The 18,461-nt window shown below is 43.7% G+C and overlaps 1 protein-coding gene across 1 annotated transcript in view; it reads left to right on the forward strand.

The window, feature by feature from the left end:
* The first annotated feature begins 820 nt into the window (after positions 1-820).
* The window catches only part of GCLC (glutamate-cysteine ligase catalytic subunit), a 60,284-nt gene continuing 42,643 nt past the window's right edge, over positions 821-18,461 (forward strand). The window contains exons 1-2 of the mRNA XM_074991166.1: positions 821-1,056; positions 16,647-16,759. Coding sequence (XP_074847267.1) covers positions 907-1,056; positions 16,647-16,759 — 263 coding nt within the window. The 5' untranslated portion in view covers positions 821-906. The remainder of the gene's footprint in view (positions 1,057-16,646; positions 16,760-18,461) is intronic.

Raw genomic sequence — 18,461 nt, forward strand, 5'->3', positions numbered from 1 at the left:
CAGGGGCAGCTCACTATCCTGGGGTGAGACACTCAGCTGGAGACCACAAGTACCTCTTTGAGGCCTCTGTGGGAGGCCTCTGCAGCATGTGTTAAAACACTGCTTCATTAATCCAGCTGAACGATTCACCTGTCCTGAAGCTTTGACTGTTACTAACCAACTATCAATGTGCACATTAACTCACTTGCGCTGAGAAAAATCCATCCCCCATTAAACTCTAGGGGAAGGGTCGGGTGGGAAGGATTTATACTCCCATGGCCCAACCCGCTTTTCACCTCCGAGCGCCGTGAGCGGTCTGTTTTCCCAGCGCGCACAAATTAACTGTACGGGGAACCAGTGGGACACGAACCCCACAGATTGCCACCCTCCTGTTCACCCACGAACACTAAACGGAACAGGGGAGTCACGCCACTCCCCCGGCGGAGCCCTGCTGCGAGAATCCCTGCGGTCAGGCGCCTCGCACGTGACACGCTCGCACCTGCTAGCCCGGGGCGCGATGGCGCTCACGGGAGGCTCACTAGTCCTAGCCCGGAAGGCTAGTGGGCGCCGTGCCTGCCCAGAGCCCGGGAAGCGCGGCCGAGCCCCGGGGAGTTAGGGTCTCCGCTGTACCGCGAGGAGGGGGCTGCGGAAAGCCGCGCTGCAGGGTCCGCGGCGGGCAACGGGCGGCAAAGCTCGCCCACCTGCGGGGCTGGACCCTAGTCCCACGCGCCGCCTCCAGCCTGGGGCGGGGCGGGGCGGGGCTGGCCCGGCGGAAAGTGCTGAGTCACGGCCTGACGTGCCGGTGCCCGCCCCCGTCACGTGCTACGCCGGGACCCAGGCCGTCGCCGCTGCAGGCGCGCAGTGCGTCTGCTGCTGTTGCCGCCGCCGCCGCCGTCGTCGCGCACCTGGCGCTGCGAGAGGCCGGGCATGGGGCTGCTGTCGCAGGGCTCCCCGCTGAGCTGGGGGGAGACGCAGCGGCACGCGGAGCACGTGCGCCGGCACGGCATCCTCCAGTTCCTGCACATCTACCGCGCCGTGGCCGAGCGCCAGAAGGACGTGCTCAAGTGGGGGGACGAGGTGAGCGGCCCCCTGGAGCACCGAGGCAGGGCGGGCCGGGAGCCGGCGGTGTCCGGGCCTCGGGGTGGCCCCACTACTTCCTGCCCGCTTCGCTCCCGGGGCGGGCGGCGGCGGCGGCGGCTGTTGTTTAGGCGCGCGAGCCCCAGGGTTGCCGGCGGGAGGCGGGGCGAGCGGTAACTTTCCCTCGGTGTTGTGACAGCCTCCCCCGGCGGCGTGCGCTCCTCCGGAGGCGGCTAACCGCTTTCCGAGCGCCTCTCCCAGGTGGGGCGCGCCTGCCTCGCAGCCTCTGTCCTCGGTTGTGTTTGTGAAAGGGTCCGTCCTAAGCCCAAGCCCTTCCCGCTCAGGACAGGCTCTTACAACGAGTCTTAAAAGCGAAGTTACGGGGCAGGGTGAGTCATCGTCAGCCTCTGACTTAATTGTCAGGAGTCAGAAATTGGAAGTGAGAGTTGGGGGTGGCTGTCTGGGAGGCTCTTTTCAGGGAGAGGTGCAGGATTAGGGCTGAGCTTGAAATTGCTGGTGTCCCTTTACTCTCCAAGTTTTCTTTTAAACTCGTTAATGCTCTAGTAGGAAGGAGAAACAGAGCCATTTTCCCGACTGTAGGGTTCATGGCCAACTTACCCCAATTTGCCCAGAAGATGCTGTTAGACACTGTTCTGTTGTTGCTGATTTATACTTTGCTGCTTGTGTCACTATTAGGGTCACAGTATCTGAGGTCTTTGGTTAGACAAGGTGAAGTTCATTCTCTCATCTCTCATGTGCCATGGAGAGTTTTGCTAAGGTGGTGGTGAATTATTTTGTAAAAGAAATCTCTGTTTATGTATACAATCCAAGAAGAGATGCTTGTACTTGGTGTGAAAGCTGGAGAGGTTTGTGATGGCTTTTCCTCCCTGGAGAAATTCATGCCATGGTTTTGGTCCAGCCAAAATTTCCAGGGAAAAATTTCTAGGAAAAGTCTGCCTCAAGCACAGACTAACTTAACACTTATTATTTAACTCAAAGCTTCCCTGTCCCACAGTGGGGTCTAGGTCATTGCCTTTCTGTCGAAGTATAAGAAGGAGTTAGGTTACAGCTTGGCCATGGTATCAGTATCTTTAATTCTCAAATAGTATATACCTCATGTAAGGAAATCTCAAGAAACTGAAATCTTAGAAGGAAGCAAGATAAACAAGGAAATCTCTGTTTGCACCCCAGGCTCTATTGGCAGATAGCTATCAGACCAGGGAGATCCAATCTGCCATTAGGAATAGGGTTGTAAGTACTTCCCTTCCAAAGCACAATGACCACAAGTATCTCAAACCTGGAAGGGTTTCCATTATGGAACAACTTAGTCTTTAGCAGTTTATAAGTTCTCTGTAGATTAGGGCATCCTTGTTGGCACTGTGGGTTGCTAAGGACTCAATACCCAAAAAGGGGGCTGTGATGCAAATACCCTTCTGGGCCACCATGTTTAATGTAAACAGTACAGGAAGGCTTTTGATTTTCCTGGTTTGGGAAGCTCTGCAAGTATGGGAGTGAGCTCTTGAGCTCCATGAAGGTGGCAGAGGAAAGAGATTGTCCTCTGGTGAGGAAATGTAGGTAACCTTTCTTCACTCTTGGCTGTAGCCCTTCTTTGTTTGATCCCTGATGACCAGACAGAAGCTATGAGATTTGGTATGGAAAGAGAGTGCTCTTGCAGACAGGCTATTTCATGAACTCTTATGAGTAGTCTCAGGTTATGAAAGTTAAATTATTGTAAAGTTTTCTATTACATCTCTTTATTCTTTTTATCTTTTTCTCTCTTAGTCTTAAATTTGCTTTTCCTTCTTGTAGTTTCCTGTCCCATGCAGAAAAAAAATGACTGGAGTTATCTAAGGGTAGCATTTTACTTGGCATTATATTCTGTGGAAGGAATGGTTAGCTCTTTGCTTGGCTGCTTATGTTATCAGGAGTCAAAATCTTAAGATCTAAGAGCACCGCCCACTTCATGCAAAAAAGTTAAACTGCAGGTGTGAGAAGTATGTAAACCTTGGGGAAGCAGAATTATGCTTTCTCTGTGCCAGAGGTCAGCAACGCCTGGCATGTGTACCAAGAGTGGTGCATGAGCTGATTTTCATTGGCATGAGTGGCAGGAGCTCAGCCCAACTTCTCCTCCCCTGTGGAGCTGGGAACTTGTTCAAAGACTTTCCTCCTGTGGATTAACAAAAGACTAGCTAATGCTACCAACCCACCACCTAAACGGTAAAGCTTTGCATCTTTATTAATGAAGCTGTTGTAAGTAGGATTGTTAGAGACTTAAAAAAATATCAGGGGCACATGGACTGTACATAGAGGTCAAAAGGTCAAATTTCATCACTGCCTTGGAAAGGTTGCTGACCCAGATATATGCTCTGTAGCTCTTAGCAACATATCTGTCTTGCTAAAATTAGAGTAGTGTACACCTATTTTTTCCACTTTTTGTGAACAAAATACTTCACCCTCCTGTGATTGTGGTCCATGCAGCCAGTCAGTAGAACTTTTGCCTTTTTTGAGGGTGAGGGAAGGTTGAGGGAGAGAGAAGGGTATTTAAGCATCTGTGAGTGACAAAGAAAAAAAAAGTTGCTCAGTTGGCAGTGTAGACAAAGTGTACTAACCAACAAACTTTTCCGCTGTCCTGTTGCCACAGAGACAGTAATAGAAATGTATGTAATGTGTTATGCTGTGCCATTCAGAGAGCATGTTAATACCTGCAACTTGGGGTTGTCTCAAGTCAGTTGAAAAAGATGATTCATTATTTAATTTGCTTACCATTGCTACATAATATATTACATTGACACCTACTGTTTTTCCTATTAGACTAGCAGGAATGTCTGTTTTGACGTAGCATAAGCTGCTATTTCAGTACATCTTAAGAGCTCAGCGTAGTATTGGAATCTGTTAGACATTGAGTTCAAATAACAAATTTCACTAACTATTGTTGTGCCCCCATAGGCCAGTAATTTATATTGCTTTCATGTTTTTCTTCATCTGTGCATTTGTATTAGAGACTAGTTGAAGAAGGAATAGGATTTGGATTTCTATGATAAAATCAGAAGGATTTTGGAAGGTGGTGTCATTTGTGTTTAACTCAGAAGAATTAACTTTGTTTTATGCCCTGTACCCCTGCTTCTGTGGACTTGGACCTTGTATACCACATTATAGCTTGAAGAAAATTTTGACTTGTCAATAAACCCTTACAGATTAGGAATTAATGAAGATTACCACTTAGACAAGGCTCCAGAAATTGATATAAAATACATTTCTGAGATAAAGCTATTGTGCAGCTGTATTTCTTGGTTTTTTGCAAATATTATTAAAGATAAACTTGCCTGCCGAGAACATTGAGGTAAATAAATAGTGAGGTCCTTACCTGCACATCCTATGTTCTTGTTCACAGGCAGAAATATTTGAAAGGTGCCTCTCCCTTTCATCTCCGACATTCCTTTTTGCAAAGTAGTTACTTTATTTGCTTGTGCATGCAGAGAAAACCAGTGCCCTGGGGTTGTAGAGCTCCTCAGCATCTTGTCCGTCCTAGAGCACTATCATTATAATCCTTTAACAAAGCGTGCCCTGAAGTAAGCTATCCTGAGTTCATTGGAACTGCAAATACTTACCTTTTGCCTATTTTTACAAGGAGAATCTGGACATACAATAGCATTCACACACTGCTGGGGCTTTGTCTAAAGATGTAAGTTTAAAACACTCGAAGAGGGCAGTGTGTTCATGGCACTAGTGATGGTTGAGAGCTCTCACAGCAGTGTAGGTAAACCACCTTCATAAAAGGAGCACAACACCATTCAGCACTGGTGCTTGTCTGTACTGGCATGTTTCAGCATTGCTAAAATAGCATATCAGTGATCAACTTCTGTGTCTTAGTGTAGACGTAGCCGTACTGCTATATTCCTCCCAGTGTAATTTCAGTGTTCTTGCGCACTTTTCAGTTGCAAATTTGGAAGATCAAAGCATTGGTTCTGTCATTTCTTGAACTACTAATCTACCATCTTGTGTTGAAGATGCTAAGGTAATACATGGTCGTGCCTTTGTCAGACTGCTTTTCTCTTTTTTTGATCCATCACATCCCATAAAAGAAAATCCATTGCTTCAACAACTGAGGCCCCCACAACAGCAAGAATAATAAGAAATAAAAATTGTTATTGAAAGTCACTTTGTTTTGTACCCTTCGAGCTCTTGTGAAAAGAAGGCAGTATTCCTTTTAACATTTCTCCTTAACTGTTAAATGAATGGTTCATTGGCGTGTGGGTTGGCAGATGATAGGAATAGAAAGAAAGGGAAGGTAGTCTGTAGTCTAGGTTCTCCTGAAACCGTATCTATATGCTGTAATGCTTTACCTGTCTCCATTCTGCTCTAGTCCATCTTTACATTTTAACTCAAAGTAAATATGTGAAGTTTAACTTTGCAGCCTAGGATGGATTCCAAATACAGTAAATCCTTGAAATGCGTGATTTTGAGTTGCATTTAGCTCCCACTAATGTGTGTTTAGTGCAACCCAAAATCCTGCTCCCTCCAGCCCCACTCATCCCTTTACCCGACTCTAGCTCACCACCCCTCACACACAGCTTTGGCTCAATCCCCCATGCCCTGGGTCAGACTCCCTTGCACATGGCTGCAGTTCCATCTGCCTCCTGGTTCAAACCCTGCCACACGTGGCTCCAGTTCCGTCCCCCACCTCAGTTCAGCATGCGCCCCGCCCCCGCCATGCAGCTCTGGTTCAAGCTCCCTGCACGTGGCTCTGGTTCCACCCCCCACCACTCATAGTCCTAGTTTAACACTAAAACGCGCACACACACGCACAGAGCGAGCGAGCGAGCTCGGCAGCCTGGCTCATCACCTGAACAGGGCTCCAGCTCAACTCCACCACTTGCCCCCCTTCCATGGCCCCAACCCACTGCCAGGCTTAACCTCCCTGTCTCCCCAGCCTCAGAGCTTACCTTCCAAAAGGCACTCCAGGTGCTTCTGTGGCTTCCCTGGCTGCAGAATGTGCATTTTGCCAGGGGAAAACCCGGCCCTGATGTATGCAAAATTCAGCTTACGAGAAGGTGCACAGGAATAGGCCCCTTGCATAAATTCAGGAGCTACTGTAGTGAAATGGCTGGGCTCTTGGCCACTAGGCTCAGTTCCGTTGCTTTGTCCTGTGCATGCATGCACTGTGAAACTTAATATACCGCATATATTAAGTTCGTCTCTGCAGTTCACTTTTCTGCAAGACAGAAGATGTTTTCCAGACCTTGTGCCTTGCTAGAACTAGAGTGGATTAAGTGAACAAAAGAGTGACTAAGATGCGTAAAGGGACTAAGGAACAGCACAAGAACAGGAAGAAGATGGTCCTGTTTGTGTAAGTTGTGGATAGGGTAACGGTTTTTGTCAAAATGAAAGCTGCTGGATTTCAGGTGCAAGAATGTGACTGACATGGCACTCTAGATTGAAGTTTCTATTCTGACCTTGCTTATTTTGTGAAATTAGGCACATCTCTTCTATTGGATACAAGTTGTCCCACTATCATCAGTTTTGAGGCACAGAACCTGAGTGGATTCAGTTTTCACAGATCCTTCTAAGGAAATGATGTATGAATTTGGGTGGCTTGAAAACTTGTCTTACAGCTAAATATATTGGCCACAGTGAAAATGTGTGCCACTGCACTCTTTATAATTTAAATGAATAATAAAACAGTTATGTACTCTTTGTGCATTGTACTTAATTGTAATGTTGTCAGTCAACTCTTTTTAATCTGCACAAAAAGTATTGTGCGCTTTCTCTCTCTTTCTCTTGATTTTGTTGTGTACCTGATTTCTTACCTGTCTCTCCATGGTATATTTTTCCCTACATTGACTATCATCTTAACCCTTTCTTTTTCTCTGCATTGTTCTTTCTATATCAGGATGAGCTGACTTTTTATGTCACGTGCCCTCCCCCCTTCATCACTGCAGTTAGGTCCTCCACCACCTGCCTAACGTAATCCAAACCAATGGAAATGTCAGTTACGTTAATTTAGAAGAAAAAACAACTTTCAACATATGTACAAATGTGTGTAGAATATAAAAACTTCAGTTGGTATCTAAATGTGAATACACATACATAAAAACAATAACACCCCTGATCGAGGTCATCTTTCCTAGAGGATAGCTTATGTGAAAGCAGGTTGTGGATGTTTTTTTAAAAAGGTTGCAGAGGTGCAGCCCATTGTTCCATATCTTTGAGGTCAAGAACTTAACGGAATTGAAATGAGTCTGTAACGCTCTCAGGAATGATAGGAATAGAATTACAATTGGAATATTTTTAAAAATGTAGAAAGCCTAATGCATCTGGTAACAAGCCCATATCTGTGGGGTGTAGGAACAGACTTAATCATAGGAGTAGGTTATTCCACATTGAGCCCCTGCAAAATGTCTTTAACCTTCCGCTAGTATTGAGTGACAAATGCTGTACATCTAAATGCATAGATTGTTGTCTGATCTGGCATAGCATTTCCTGTGTTGCTAGTTATCTGTATCTTTAAAACTTCAGCCATATGAAGATGCAAATAGATACTCTCACCTAAAATACATCTTTTTTAACATAATGTTACTAATGCTGCTATAAATGAGCATTTTAAAATTGAACGTGTTCATCTTTTCTTTTGGATTTTTTGCAGTGTGGAGAGTGATAAATGAACTGACTTTTAATTCTCAAGTTCTACATACTGCAGTGCATTGTTTCATATACTGCAGAAGAATGCAGTTTTAAATCATTTCCTTGGCATCTTAAATTTGTAGAAACACTTTTATTGGTCTTGAAAAAGCTCATTTTTACAAATTTTAAATGTGGGTTCAAGTATAGCTTTTGTGTCCCTTTTTAAGCTGCTTTATATTATCATTCCAGACAGTAAAATTCTAAAAACAGGCTTTATTTTCTTAAAGAACTCTTACCCTTCATGCAGCATTTCATAGTATTGGCCCACAGTCAAGTACAGTATGATTGGCTGCATTTGAATAGTGGCTCTATTTTGAATAGTGCTTGAATGGTGAGTATTTTAATCTCTACTTGCCTGTGTGCCACATGAGAGACGCAGCACTTATGAGTGATTAGGTTAATTACCACATGACTGCTTGTTCATGCTTTTTTCTTAGAGCACAATTTGATTAAATACAAAAAGTAGAACAGTGGTGTTATTTGGGTACTAAGAAAAGATTTGGCATGTTTGTAACGTTTGTATAATTGCATTTCCTGTATTGATCATGATTTGAAGGTGTTAACACGTTAGCTGACCCTTTGAAAGCCCACATCAGTCTATACAAGGGAAGAACATCAGCTAAGGCCGGGGTCTATGCTGGGAGATAAGTTATATACAGCTACAGTTACCTTAATTGTGCAGCTGGAGTTGTTGTATCTTAATTTGAATTTGGGGACTGTCCCTACAGTGGTAGGTCAATGGAATTTCTCTTGTCAACTTCCCTAACTCCTTGTGTTCACTCTCCTGATAATCACCTTGTCATGGTGAGTGGGCTTGTGTGTTCCAGTGAACCCAAGAATGATGCTGTAGGGAGTCTCATACTCCCAGAAGGATCACCCATGATGGCAAGATCAAGGGGGAGGGTCCAGATGAAGAAAAATCCTACAAGTCCTCAACAACAGAACAGGTGGTGGACGACAAAGGTAATGCTACAACAGCTGTGAAAATGGATGAAGGCTGCAGCAGACACAAGACTCCCAATTGTCATGGATCCTAACAAATTGGACCTAAGCCTTCTATCTGTCAAACTGTGTGGTGGCTGCAGTGCAAGAGTCCCTCATGTTAAACGAAGTCACACACAGGTGTCTTCCTCAGTGTACTATTCTCCGAACTTAAGCCCTACAGTGATCGGCGAATGATAATGGGTGCATGACTCTGAATTCTGGAAGCTTTTAGTCATGAACTAGCACATGGGTGGTGGATAGATATAGCTATCCTCTTTTGAGGACTGAGATGGTAGAAGGGTCTGGCTGCTGCATCCATGACTGAGCAGCCCTATTTAGGACCCACTCTGCTCACCCCACATGCAGTGGGAGCTAGAGAAGGTACCATAAACATAGTCCACCTCAGCTCTTCTGACTGGATAACTGTATTCAGTGGGTTCACATCTGCGCAGTCAAAATTGAACAGTAAGCTTTAGAACATGGAATACCTGGACTCTTATGGACAGTCCAGACAGTGAGCGACTCAAAAGAAGCTAAGCAGTTACCACCCATGAGCTGCAACGATTCTACATTGATATAGCTACCCTGGGAGAAACATGTAGACCAGAAGAAAGACTGCTAAGAGAAGAAGGCAGAGGGTTTGCGTTTTTCTGGAAAGGAATCCCAAAGGAAGAAAAACGAATTCATGGAGTAGGATTTGCCATCAAAAATGAACTGACAAAGATTCTATTTGAAATCCCTGTTGGCTTCAATGAGCATCCCATGACTCTGGGCTTGAGACTTCTCAAAAAACAACAGGAACTGTCATCAGTGCTTATGCACCAACTCTAGATGCCGAAGATGATGTGAAAGAGAAGTTCTACATGCAATTGGGTACAGTCTTGAAAGACATACCCAAAGAAGATAAGATTATTCTCTTGGTGGCTTTCAATGCCAGGGTCTAAAGAAACACAGATCTCTGGCAGACTGCCATTGGGAAAGGGGGAGTCTGCAACAGCAACTCGAATGGAGCATTCCTCCTTACGAAATGTGCAGAATGTGAGCACATCATCACAAACACTATCTTTCGCCACACAAACAAATTTAAGGCTTCATGGCAATGTCCTTGATTGAAGCACTGGCACCTCATAGTTGGTCATCATCCGTGCTTGGGATTGGCCTCATGCCCTTCTCACACGTGCAAAGACTAGTGCTGATGACTGCTGTACTGATCACCTTATTTGGTCTAGGATGATGATTTAGGATTGTCACCAAATGGAGAAGTCAGAGGAAACAGATCCAACGAAAGATCAACATAAAAGGCTTGAAGGACTTCAGAGGAAGTGACTTCCAGATAGCATTCCAAAGGAAGTACTGCCAACAGTAGACCCTGAAAATGTGGAAGAAAGCTGGTGTCATTTTACAAATGCCATCATTGGAACTGGTGAAGAAACCATTGGCCACCGGTCCAGGAAGCATCAGGACTGGTTTGATAAGAATTATGTAGAAATTGAATACTTGATTGAGGCAAAAAGAGAGCCTTTTCGGGCTGGCAAAGCAACATCAACTGCACAATGAAGAGAGAAGCACATTCCAAGACCAAGGCAGAAGTCCAACATAAAACAAGGACTCTGGGTGGGGGGGAGTGGGGGACTGAGAAGGCACGAACACTCCAGCATCTCTGACATCAAGAGGATACAAGAGGTTTCGTCAATGCTACCAAAGCTGTTTGTGGACCAAGAAACCATGGAATCAATCCCATTAGATCAAAGAATGGTGCCCAACTCTTGAAAGACAATGAAACCATTGCTCCTCACTGGAGGGAGCATTATAACGAGCTCTTGAACCACTCCTCCACTGTGGCCTTAGAATCCCTTGACTGAATCCCTCAGCAATTGCCCAGACCCAGTCTTGCAACATTTCTTACCCCGAGTGAGGGCCTAGCTGCTGTCAAAGTGAAGAAGTGCAGCAAGGCTACTGGACTAGATGGAATCCACACTGTAGTCTTCAAAGAATGTGGGCCAGAGCTCCACAAACAGCTCCACCTCCTGGTTCTCAAGATCTGGGATAGGGAGCAGATGCCATAAGTTTTCAGACACAGACTGATCATCGGTCTCTTGAAGAAGGGCGACAGGTCAGACTGTGCAAACTGTCATGGCATCTCCCTCTTGGCAATGGCAGGGATAATCTTAGCTCAGATCTTAGCAGACACTCCTATCAATCTCAGAAGAAATTCTCCCAGAATCCCGGTGTGGCTTTTGACCATTCCGGGGAACAGCAGACATGATCTTCATTTCCTGGCAACTGCAAGAAAAGCATCATGAACAAAACCAAGCCTTATACCTGAATTTCATTGACCTGACTGAAACATTCAACTTAGTCAATCATAGCACACTGTGGACCATTCCTCTACGTTGTTTTTGTCCTCTACATTGGCAAGCAAATTTTGTGGCTTGCCTGGCAGCTGCTTGTCTCTCTCCCCCCGCCCCCAGGAATTAACAGCAGATCTTTATGTTAAGAAGGCTGTATAGCCGTCAGTCAGATCCTTTGGCTACAAAGTCAATTACTGCATCTAAAGCCGGGTGGATGTGGGAGGCTGTTGAGTAATGTGTTCACGTTATGGATTTTTCTGGAATCATCTTTGCATCTCTTATCTTAGATCTTTATAGCTCCCATCTTAGCTTGCACTGTGAAGTCTATAGTTGACTTTTATGCTGGAATTCACTCTTCATCCTTCCAGAGTGAGGCAAGCTGTCAACAGGAGAGAGAGAGACCTCAGTGGTTAGAGCCCTGGCTTTGTAAATTCAGGATAGCTTTACTTGGAAAAAAAGAAAAAAATCTGTCGGGGATGGTGATAGGTCCTGCTGTGAGTGCAGGAGACTGGAGTCTGACGTCCTGAGGTTCCTTCCATTTTTTATGGTGGATGAAAGGCTGGATATGAGTAAACAGTGTGCCTTTACAGCCAAGAAGGCTAAAGGCATATCAGGGTGCATTAGGAGGAGCATTTCGAGCAGATCGAGAGAAGTAGTTATTCCCCTGTATTCGGCAGTGGTGAGGCCACATCTTGAATATTGTGTCCAGTTTTGGCACCCACGCCCAGTATAAAAAGGATCTGGATTTGCTGGAGCAGGTTCAGCGGAGGGCAACAAAAATGATCAAGGGGCTAGAGCACAAGACCTATGAAGATAGGCTGAGGGATTTGGTCTTCTTTAGTTTACAGAAGAGAAGACTTAGGGGTGATTTAATAGCAGCCTTCAACTTACTGAAGGGGAGCGCTAAAGAGGAGGGTGAGAAACTGTTCTCAGTGGTGTCAGATGGCAGAACAAAGCGTAGTGGGCTGAAGTTGAAGAGGGGGAGGTGTAAGTTATAAAACTACTTCACCAGGCGGGTGGTGAAGCATTGGAATGTGTTGCTTCGAGAGATGGTGGATTTTCCATCCCTCAAGGTTTTTAAGTCCCGGCTTGACAAAGGCCTGGCTGGGATTACTTAATGGGGGTTGATCCTGCTTGAAACGGGGCTGGACTAGATGACCTCCCGAGGTCCCTTCCAGCTCTGTGATTCTGTGAACTCTAGCTATATTTTGTTTAAATAAGATCACTTTCCTAATACAGTTGGAAAACTTTGTCAAAAAGGAAGTTGTTGCAGCTTGTTTCAGAATCTTATTTGAGGGTAATTGCTCATCTTCTCAAAGGATGCTTGAATATAGAGTGCTGTTGTCACTCCTGTTCAACATGCACATGGGATTGTTGAGAGTGGTAGTAAGCAAATATGGGGTGCAATGGCATCAGTAGCCTGATACCCAGGCGTATGTATGTGTTGCTGCAGCCACTGTGTATTTGAGATCGGGGCATGGTTGAGAGAGCTTTGTGAAGCTAAGACTTAACAATAAATAAGGTGATGATGGTGGAATGTGGGAAATAACCAGAGGAGATGGAAGAGGTAATACCTTTTTGAAGGAATATGTTACCCATTAGCCTGAATTAGCCTGAGAATGCCACTTTGGGTGTGTGTTAGACTTCTTGCTACCGCAGGTCAGTGATTACTGTAGCAATAACCAGGTCAGTTTTCAAGTGTAGATCCTACTACTGGCACGGATGCGTTTGTCACCTCATGAGTCGACTTGCAATGAGTTGCATGTCAAAACCCTATGAAATGACACTTCAATTCCCCAAATAATTTTAAACTGGCAAAGAATGCTTTCTGCTTGCATAATGAGGACAACATCTTGCTGGGAGATGCTCCAGATTCTGCATGATTACTAGCTGCTCTCCGGATGGAGGTTTCATATGGTTTTCGTGACCTATAAAGGCTCAACTGGCCTGAGTCTTGTCTACCTTTGATCACCATTCTGCCTATTCAGTACCATCGTTGCTGTGAGATGGCTCTTAATTAGCATCTCTGGTGTCATAAGGAGGGGAGGCAGGAGATGTTAATTGACATTCTCTTAGAACCACAGGACTTTGGAACTTACCCCCCTCCTTGATCCAAAATGGTGTGATCTGATGACGCTCCAAGTATGTACCAAGGTTCTGTTTGTTAGGGACTTGAGTTAAGATGTTGGGGTGAGTAGGATTGTGGGAAAGGGTTGGGGACAGATATTCTGTTAGCTTTCATTTCTGAATGGCTTGGCATCCAAACTCCAAATCAGTTAGTTTTATTGAGAATTGTTTTTTGTTTGTGGAGGCCCAGATTCCCGAATTAGTCAAAGGAGTATAGGAAAGTAACTTTTTTCTTCTGTATTCGTCAGCATATGTGTTACAGAGCAAAGCAAGAGGACAAAATTAAAGGTGCCCTTGTGTGGCTTTAAGTTAGTTGAAGTGTTAGTAATTGATAAACTTAGTTATGCATTTGTTTTTTTCTCTAGACTGGGGTCAGCAACCTTTCCAAAGCAGAGCGCTGAAATTTGACCTTTTGACCTCTATGTACAGTCTGAGTACTGGTGTTTCTTTTTAGAGTCACAAGTAGTGCTGCTCAGAACAGCTTCATAAATTAAGGTGCAGCGCTTTACCGTTTAGGTGGTCACTGGTGGTGTTAGCTGTTCTTTTGTTAATCCACAGGTGACATGGCTTTGAGCAAGCTCACAACTGCAGGGAGGAAGAGAGGCAGGGCGTGCTGGGGGTTGCTGACCCTTGTTCTAGACCTTGGTATGTGGCTTGGGTATAGAATTTCTGTTAGTTGGGATTTTTTGAGATTCATTTTCATATTTCAGGTCTTTAAATAACTATTTGAGCTGTTTTCAATAGTTTGCATGCATCTCTTGATGTGAAAGAAAAAATCTTGAGACATAATGAATACAGACCTACTTGCTCATATAAGTAACATGCTTGGCACAATAATGCATAGGGCAAATACTTTTTTCCATTAAGGCATCAAATTTGATAACCAGAATTTTATAATTGAACTTGCAACAAATCCAGCTGGATATTAAATGGAAGCCAGGTAGTATTTGACAGTTTAACTTAATTTTTCCCTTCACTGAATTGCCATATAATGCAGTCAACATTTTTCTTTAATTTGAATGTTTATATAGACTGACTTCATGTGTGTCGTGAAATTGTAACTGTTCTGCATGGAGATTGCAGTGACTTCTACTTCTCTTTTGAGGTTGGAGATTATGAAACCTCTCAAACTTTTTTTGTATAGTTGATCAGTAGTGAGTCTATCAGAGGTCTTTTCTAATTAGAATCCCAAACATTTCTTGAGTTGGGATGGTCAACCACCAATAGTGCATGGGCTGCATGAGTGGCCCTCCTTCACCTCACTGGGCTGCAGCAGCCCATGGCCCACTGGGGTTCCAGCTGCAGCCACCTGTCAGCCATCACTCCCTAGGCACCTCTCTCTCACTGGAAATGAGCACTGCACTTACCTGCTCCTCTCCTTCTCTCCCAGCACTTCCAAAGCTTGCAAACTTGTTCCCCTTCTTTCTCCTTCCTCTGGAATGCAGTTAACAGCTTGATAAGTCGTGTTTCCACTCTGGGAGGAAGCTGGACAGAGTGCAAATGAAGTATTTCATGGCTGCTTTGAAGGTGCTAGGACGGAGGAGGCATAGGAAGTACAGAGGCACGTGGGGGAGGAGGGCAGCCAGAGAATCTGTGGGCCTTGGGTGGAACTCTTGTGTGCTACATACCACCCAGGGGCCACAGGTTGCTCATCACTGTTCCTGGGTAATAGAATTTTAGTTTTAATCTTAAATTACAACAACAGATTAATGTACATAGGCAGAGTTACTGCTGCTACAGTGACAATGAACATAGTCAAAGAAAATCTGTTAAGTTATAGCTCAGATTTTTCATTAAGGAGGTGATCTTAACTTGTGCTTTTCACATGAGTACAAAAGCACATCAAGAGCCGTGTCAGTTAAGGGGCAAAACCTTAAAAATTGGCATGTTCTGCAAATACTATGAAAATAACACAGAAAAAATGTTTAGTGACGTATGGATTCCCATAAGTTGTGATAGATACTTGGGGGCTGGTGCTGTCTAAAAGATGTAATGTGATGTTACTGATCAACACAGTACAGAGATTGAAACATCCCAGCTGGAAGACTTTCTGTGATGATGATCTCTTGAATTTTAAGTAGGGCCTGCTTGGTGCTTGTACAGGTTACAGGTAGTCCTTGGATTTATGACAAAGCGATTCCTTACAATTGCATTGTAAATCAGAACATTGTAATTCAAAATCGCAGGCTTCTCCATTGCAGGATCAAGCTTCATGAACTCAGACTCTGTATTTGTGAGGGCACCAGCATAGAAGCGTTGTTAATCAAATGTTGTGAAGTTAACTGCTTCTAATTTTTAAGTCTAAAAGGGAAGATCTCATGCTGTAAGATGATTAAACAAAAACGTAAGTGTGGTGTCATGTCTGCTTTGGGATTCTTCAAGCCTTGTTTGGAAGGTACATTTAGGGAAATAAAACTACTGGAAAAAATGGCATTGAGGTGCTCTCACGTTGTAATTGTATAGAGGGGCAGTAAATTGCACTTCCCAGTGCTCAGAATAGTGAGTAATGTACTTTTTTCCAGATAGCTTTCGCTTAATTTGAAGTCTTAAAATATCCTTGTGGTCATCCTTTTGGTATAGTTAACATTGCCATGTTCAGATAGTTTCAAAGGGATTTTGATAGCCAGAGAACACTTCAAGCTACTGATAAAAATTAATCACTTGAAGACAACCTCAAATTTGACTTATTTCCTCCACAGATTTCTTGGAAGCAGATTTTCTTTCAGTATTACTCTACAGCAGTGTTTCCCAAACTTAAACTATTCACATACCCCTTTCAGGAGTTTGGCCTTATTGGCATACTCCTGATTTTTCAGTTCATTTTCTGTTGTATACCCTTTAAAATCCTTTTGCATACCACATTTTGGTAAACGCTGCTCCATAGCATGGTTTTGTAGGACCTCTGTAGATGGACTGGCGTTATGTCATAATTGAATTTTTCTGGAGCATAAGTTAATGCTTTGTTACATAAGCCTAATAGTTGCTTGTTCAGGCATTGGAATGTATGGGTAACGTATTTGAGTTTAAATGAGTTAATGCTATGCATTTCTAGCACATCAGAAAGACGTAATGATGCAGACTGTTAACAGCGAGTAGTTTGCATGTAGTTGTGCTTTTTTAAAGTAATATAATATGGCTGCAAAAATCTTCTCTTTAGGAGCTTCTGTTAAGAATACTCACACCTCCTTTCAGTGACCACTAAGAGTACTTGGGATCAGATTCCAAGAGATGCATTTTGTTACTCCTGTCAAATAATTGTTAAAGATTTGCTGCCTTTTCTGCACCACCTTATGACATTCCTACTTGGTAATCATCGCTAAGAAGCTATTAAAGATCAATTCCAGGGGCTCATATCAGTTTGTTTATAACTTTCCTACTGTTTTAACACTTGTAAAATTTATCTTAAATGCTAACATTTTGTGCATTTTCATTCATTATTTACAATAGGTGGAGTATATGTTGGTAGCTTTTGATCATGAACATAAGAGAGTACGTTTGTCACTAACTGGAGAAGAAGTTCTTCACACACTTCAAGAGAAGGGGGAAAGAGTTAATCCCAAGTAAGTAGTAGTTCCTTTTTTTTCCCTTGTACAATCATTAATTACATAACCTTGTATCTATTTTTCACACCCTCTCCTTCACCCATGTCCGACCTCTCCCTCATTAAGTACACAGGATGGGTAGTGCTCTGGGCAGGAATCCAGTTAGCATGTTGAAATTTGTTGCCTATACGGCTCCTGTGGAAGTTGAAAGATGTGTAATGAATTAGGTAGGGAATTACATTGAGGGAGGAAAAAAGAACGGTCTCATGGTTGGATGTTACCTGGAAGACTGGATTCTGTCTCTGCCACTGAGTTTCTATGTGATCCTGGACAAGTCACTTGCTCTTTCTGGCCAACTGAATATTGTGTTATATGCCTAAAATGCCAGTGCCCCCGTCCACCATCACACCCCACAGCAGCGAATTTCAGAACCTAGATCTACAGGCTTGAACTTAATGCTATAGCACTAAAAAGGCATTTAGACTTTTTGGGTTTGGACTCTGAAGCCTGTGGATAGGATGGATCTGAACATCTCCTTAGCTGTTTTAGCTCCATAGCATGAGCCTGTGTCTGACTCTGTAGATCTGTGCTTTGAGACTCATTACCACAGATAGGATTTTTTGTGTGGTTGGAATTTTTTGCCATGTATGTAGATATGCCCTTAAGTGCATGTATTCTGTTTTTTCTGTGTGACCAGTTTTAGATACTGAAACCTCAGCTGCAGCTGTAGTCACTGGGAGATGTGTTCTGAACATTGCCCTTTTTGTATTTAAAAAAAAAAAGGGGGAGGAGGAGCTGGTACTCCGCTTGTTCTCTACCCCCAGCCATTCACATGTCTGGGGCTGCCATGGTGTCAGCACTGAGTACAGGCACAACAAAGGCACTGGTTCTGAACATAAGTGCTATAAAAATGTCAAGACCTCCGAAAAATCAAATTGGGCATTTAAAATTAGTAGAAACTTGACAATTTTGGCTTTTTGAGACAATTGCTGTGCCTCTGCTCCCCATCTGAGAATTAGGTATTCTCCTCATATTTCAGAAGTGTTGTGAAGCATGTTTGAAATGTTTGAAGCATTCAGATCCTGTAAGAACTTGAAGAATGTCCATGACAAAATCAATAATTTTGTATTCAGAGCACTGTATATATGGAATATATTAAATTAGGTCTGGAACCTGTTGCAGAATGAAGATGAAAATGAATATTCAAGAACTATTCAGTGAATGAGGCAGAGGTCTTGGGGTCAGGTTGGAGGAGAGAATTGTCTTTGCAATTAAAGACTTCATCATAACGCGCACATCCCAAGAGACTCAAGTTAGGGCTGCATCTGCAACTTCTGACTTTTTTGAGTGCATGGCTTGGAATCTTATTGCTCTTTTAATAAAAGGTTTTTTATTTAATGTCTTGTTTTTAAAAAGCAGAGACAAATTCTATATTCAAAATATATGAATCCCCCATTCAGAACATTTGAACCTTTTAGAATCCCATCGCTGAACTCTGCCACTTGAGCTAAGAGTAACTGGTAGCAATCATAAACCTTGAGAGGACAATATGCTCCCTCTAGGGTTTGGAGAGAAATATCTTCTAGTAGTTACAGACCTTTACACACTGTCTCACTCCTACCGTATCCCACCGTCTGCTGCCCCTCTGCATTGTAGTCAGGTGTCTTCCTCCCTGCTTGGGTGCCCATAGAGCTGGGGGGAATATTAGAAAACATAGGAG

This window comes from Carettochelys insculpta, chromosome 3 (assembly GCF_033958435.1).
Source record: "Carettochelys insculpta isolate YL-2023 chromosome 3, ASM3395843v1, whole genome shotgun sequence".
Taxonomy (NCBI): Eukaryota; Metazoa; Chordata; order Testudines; family Carettochelyidae; genus Carettochelys; species Carettochelys insculpta.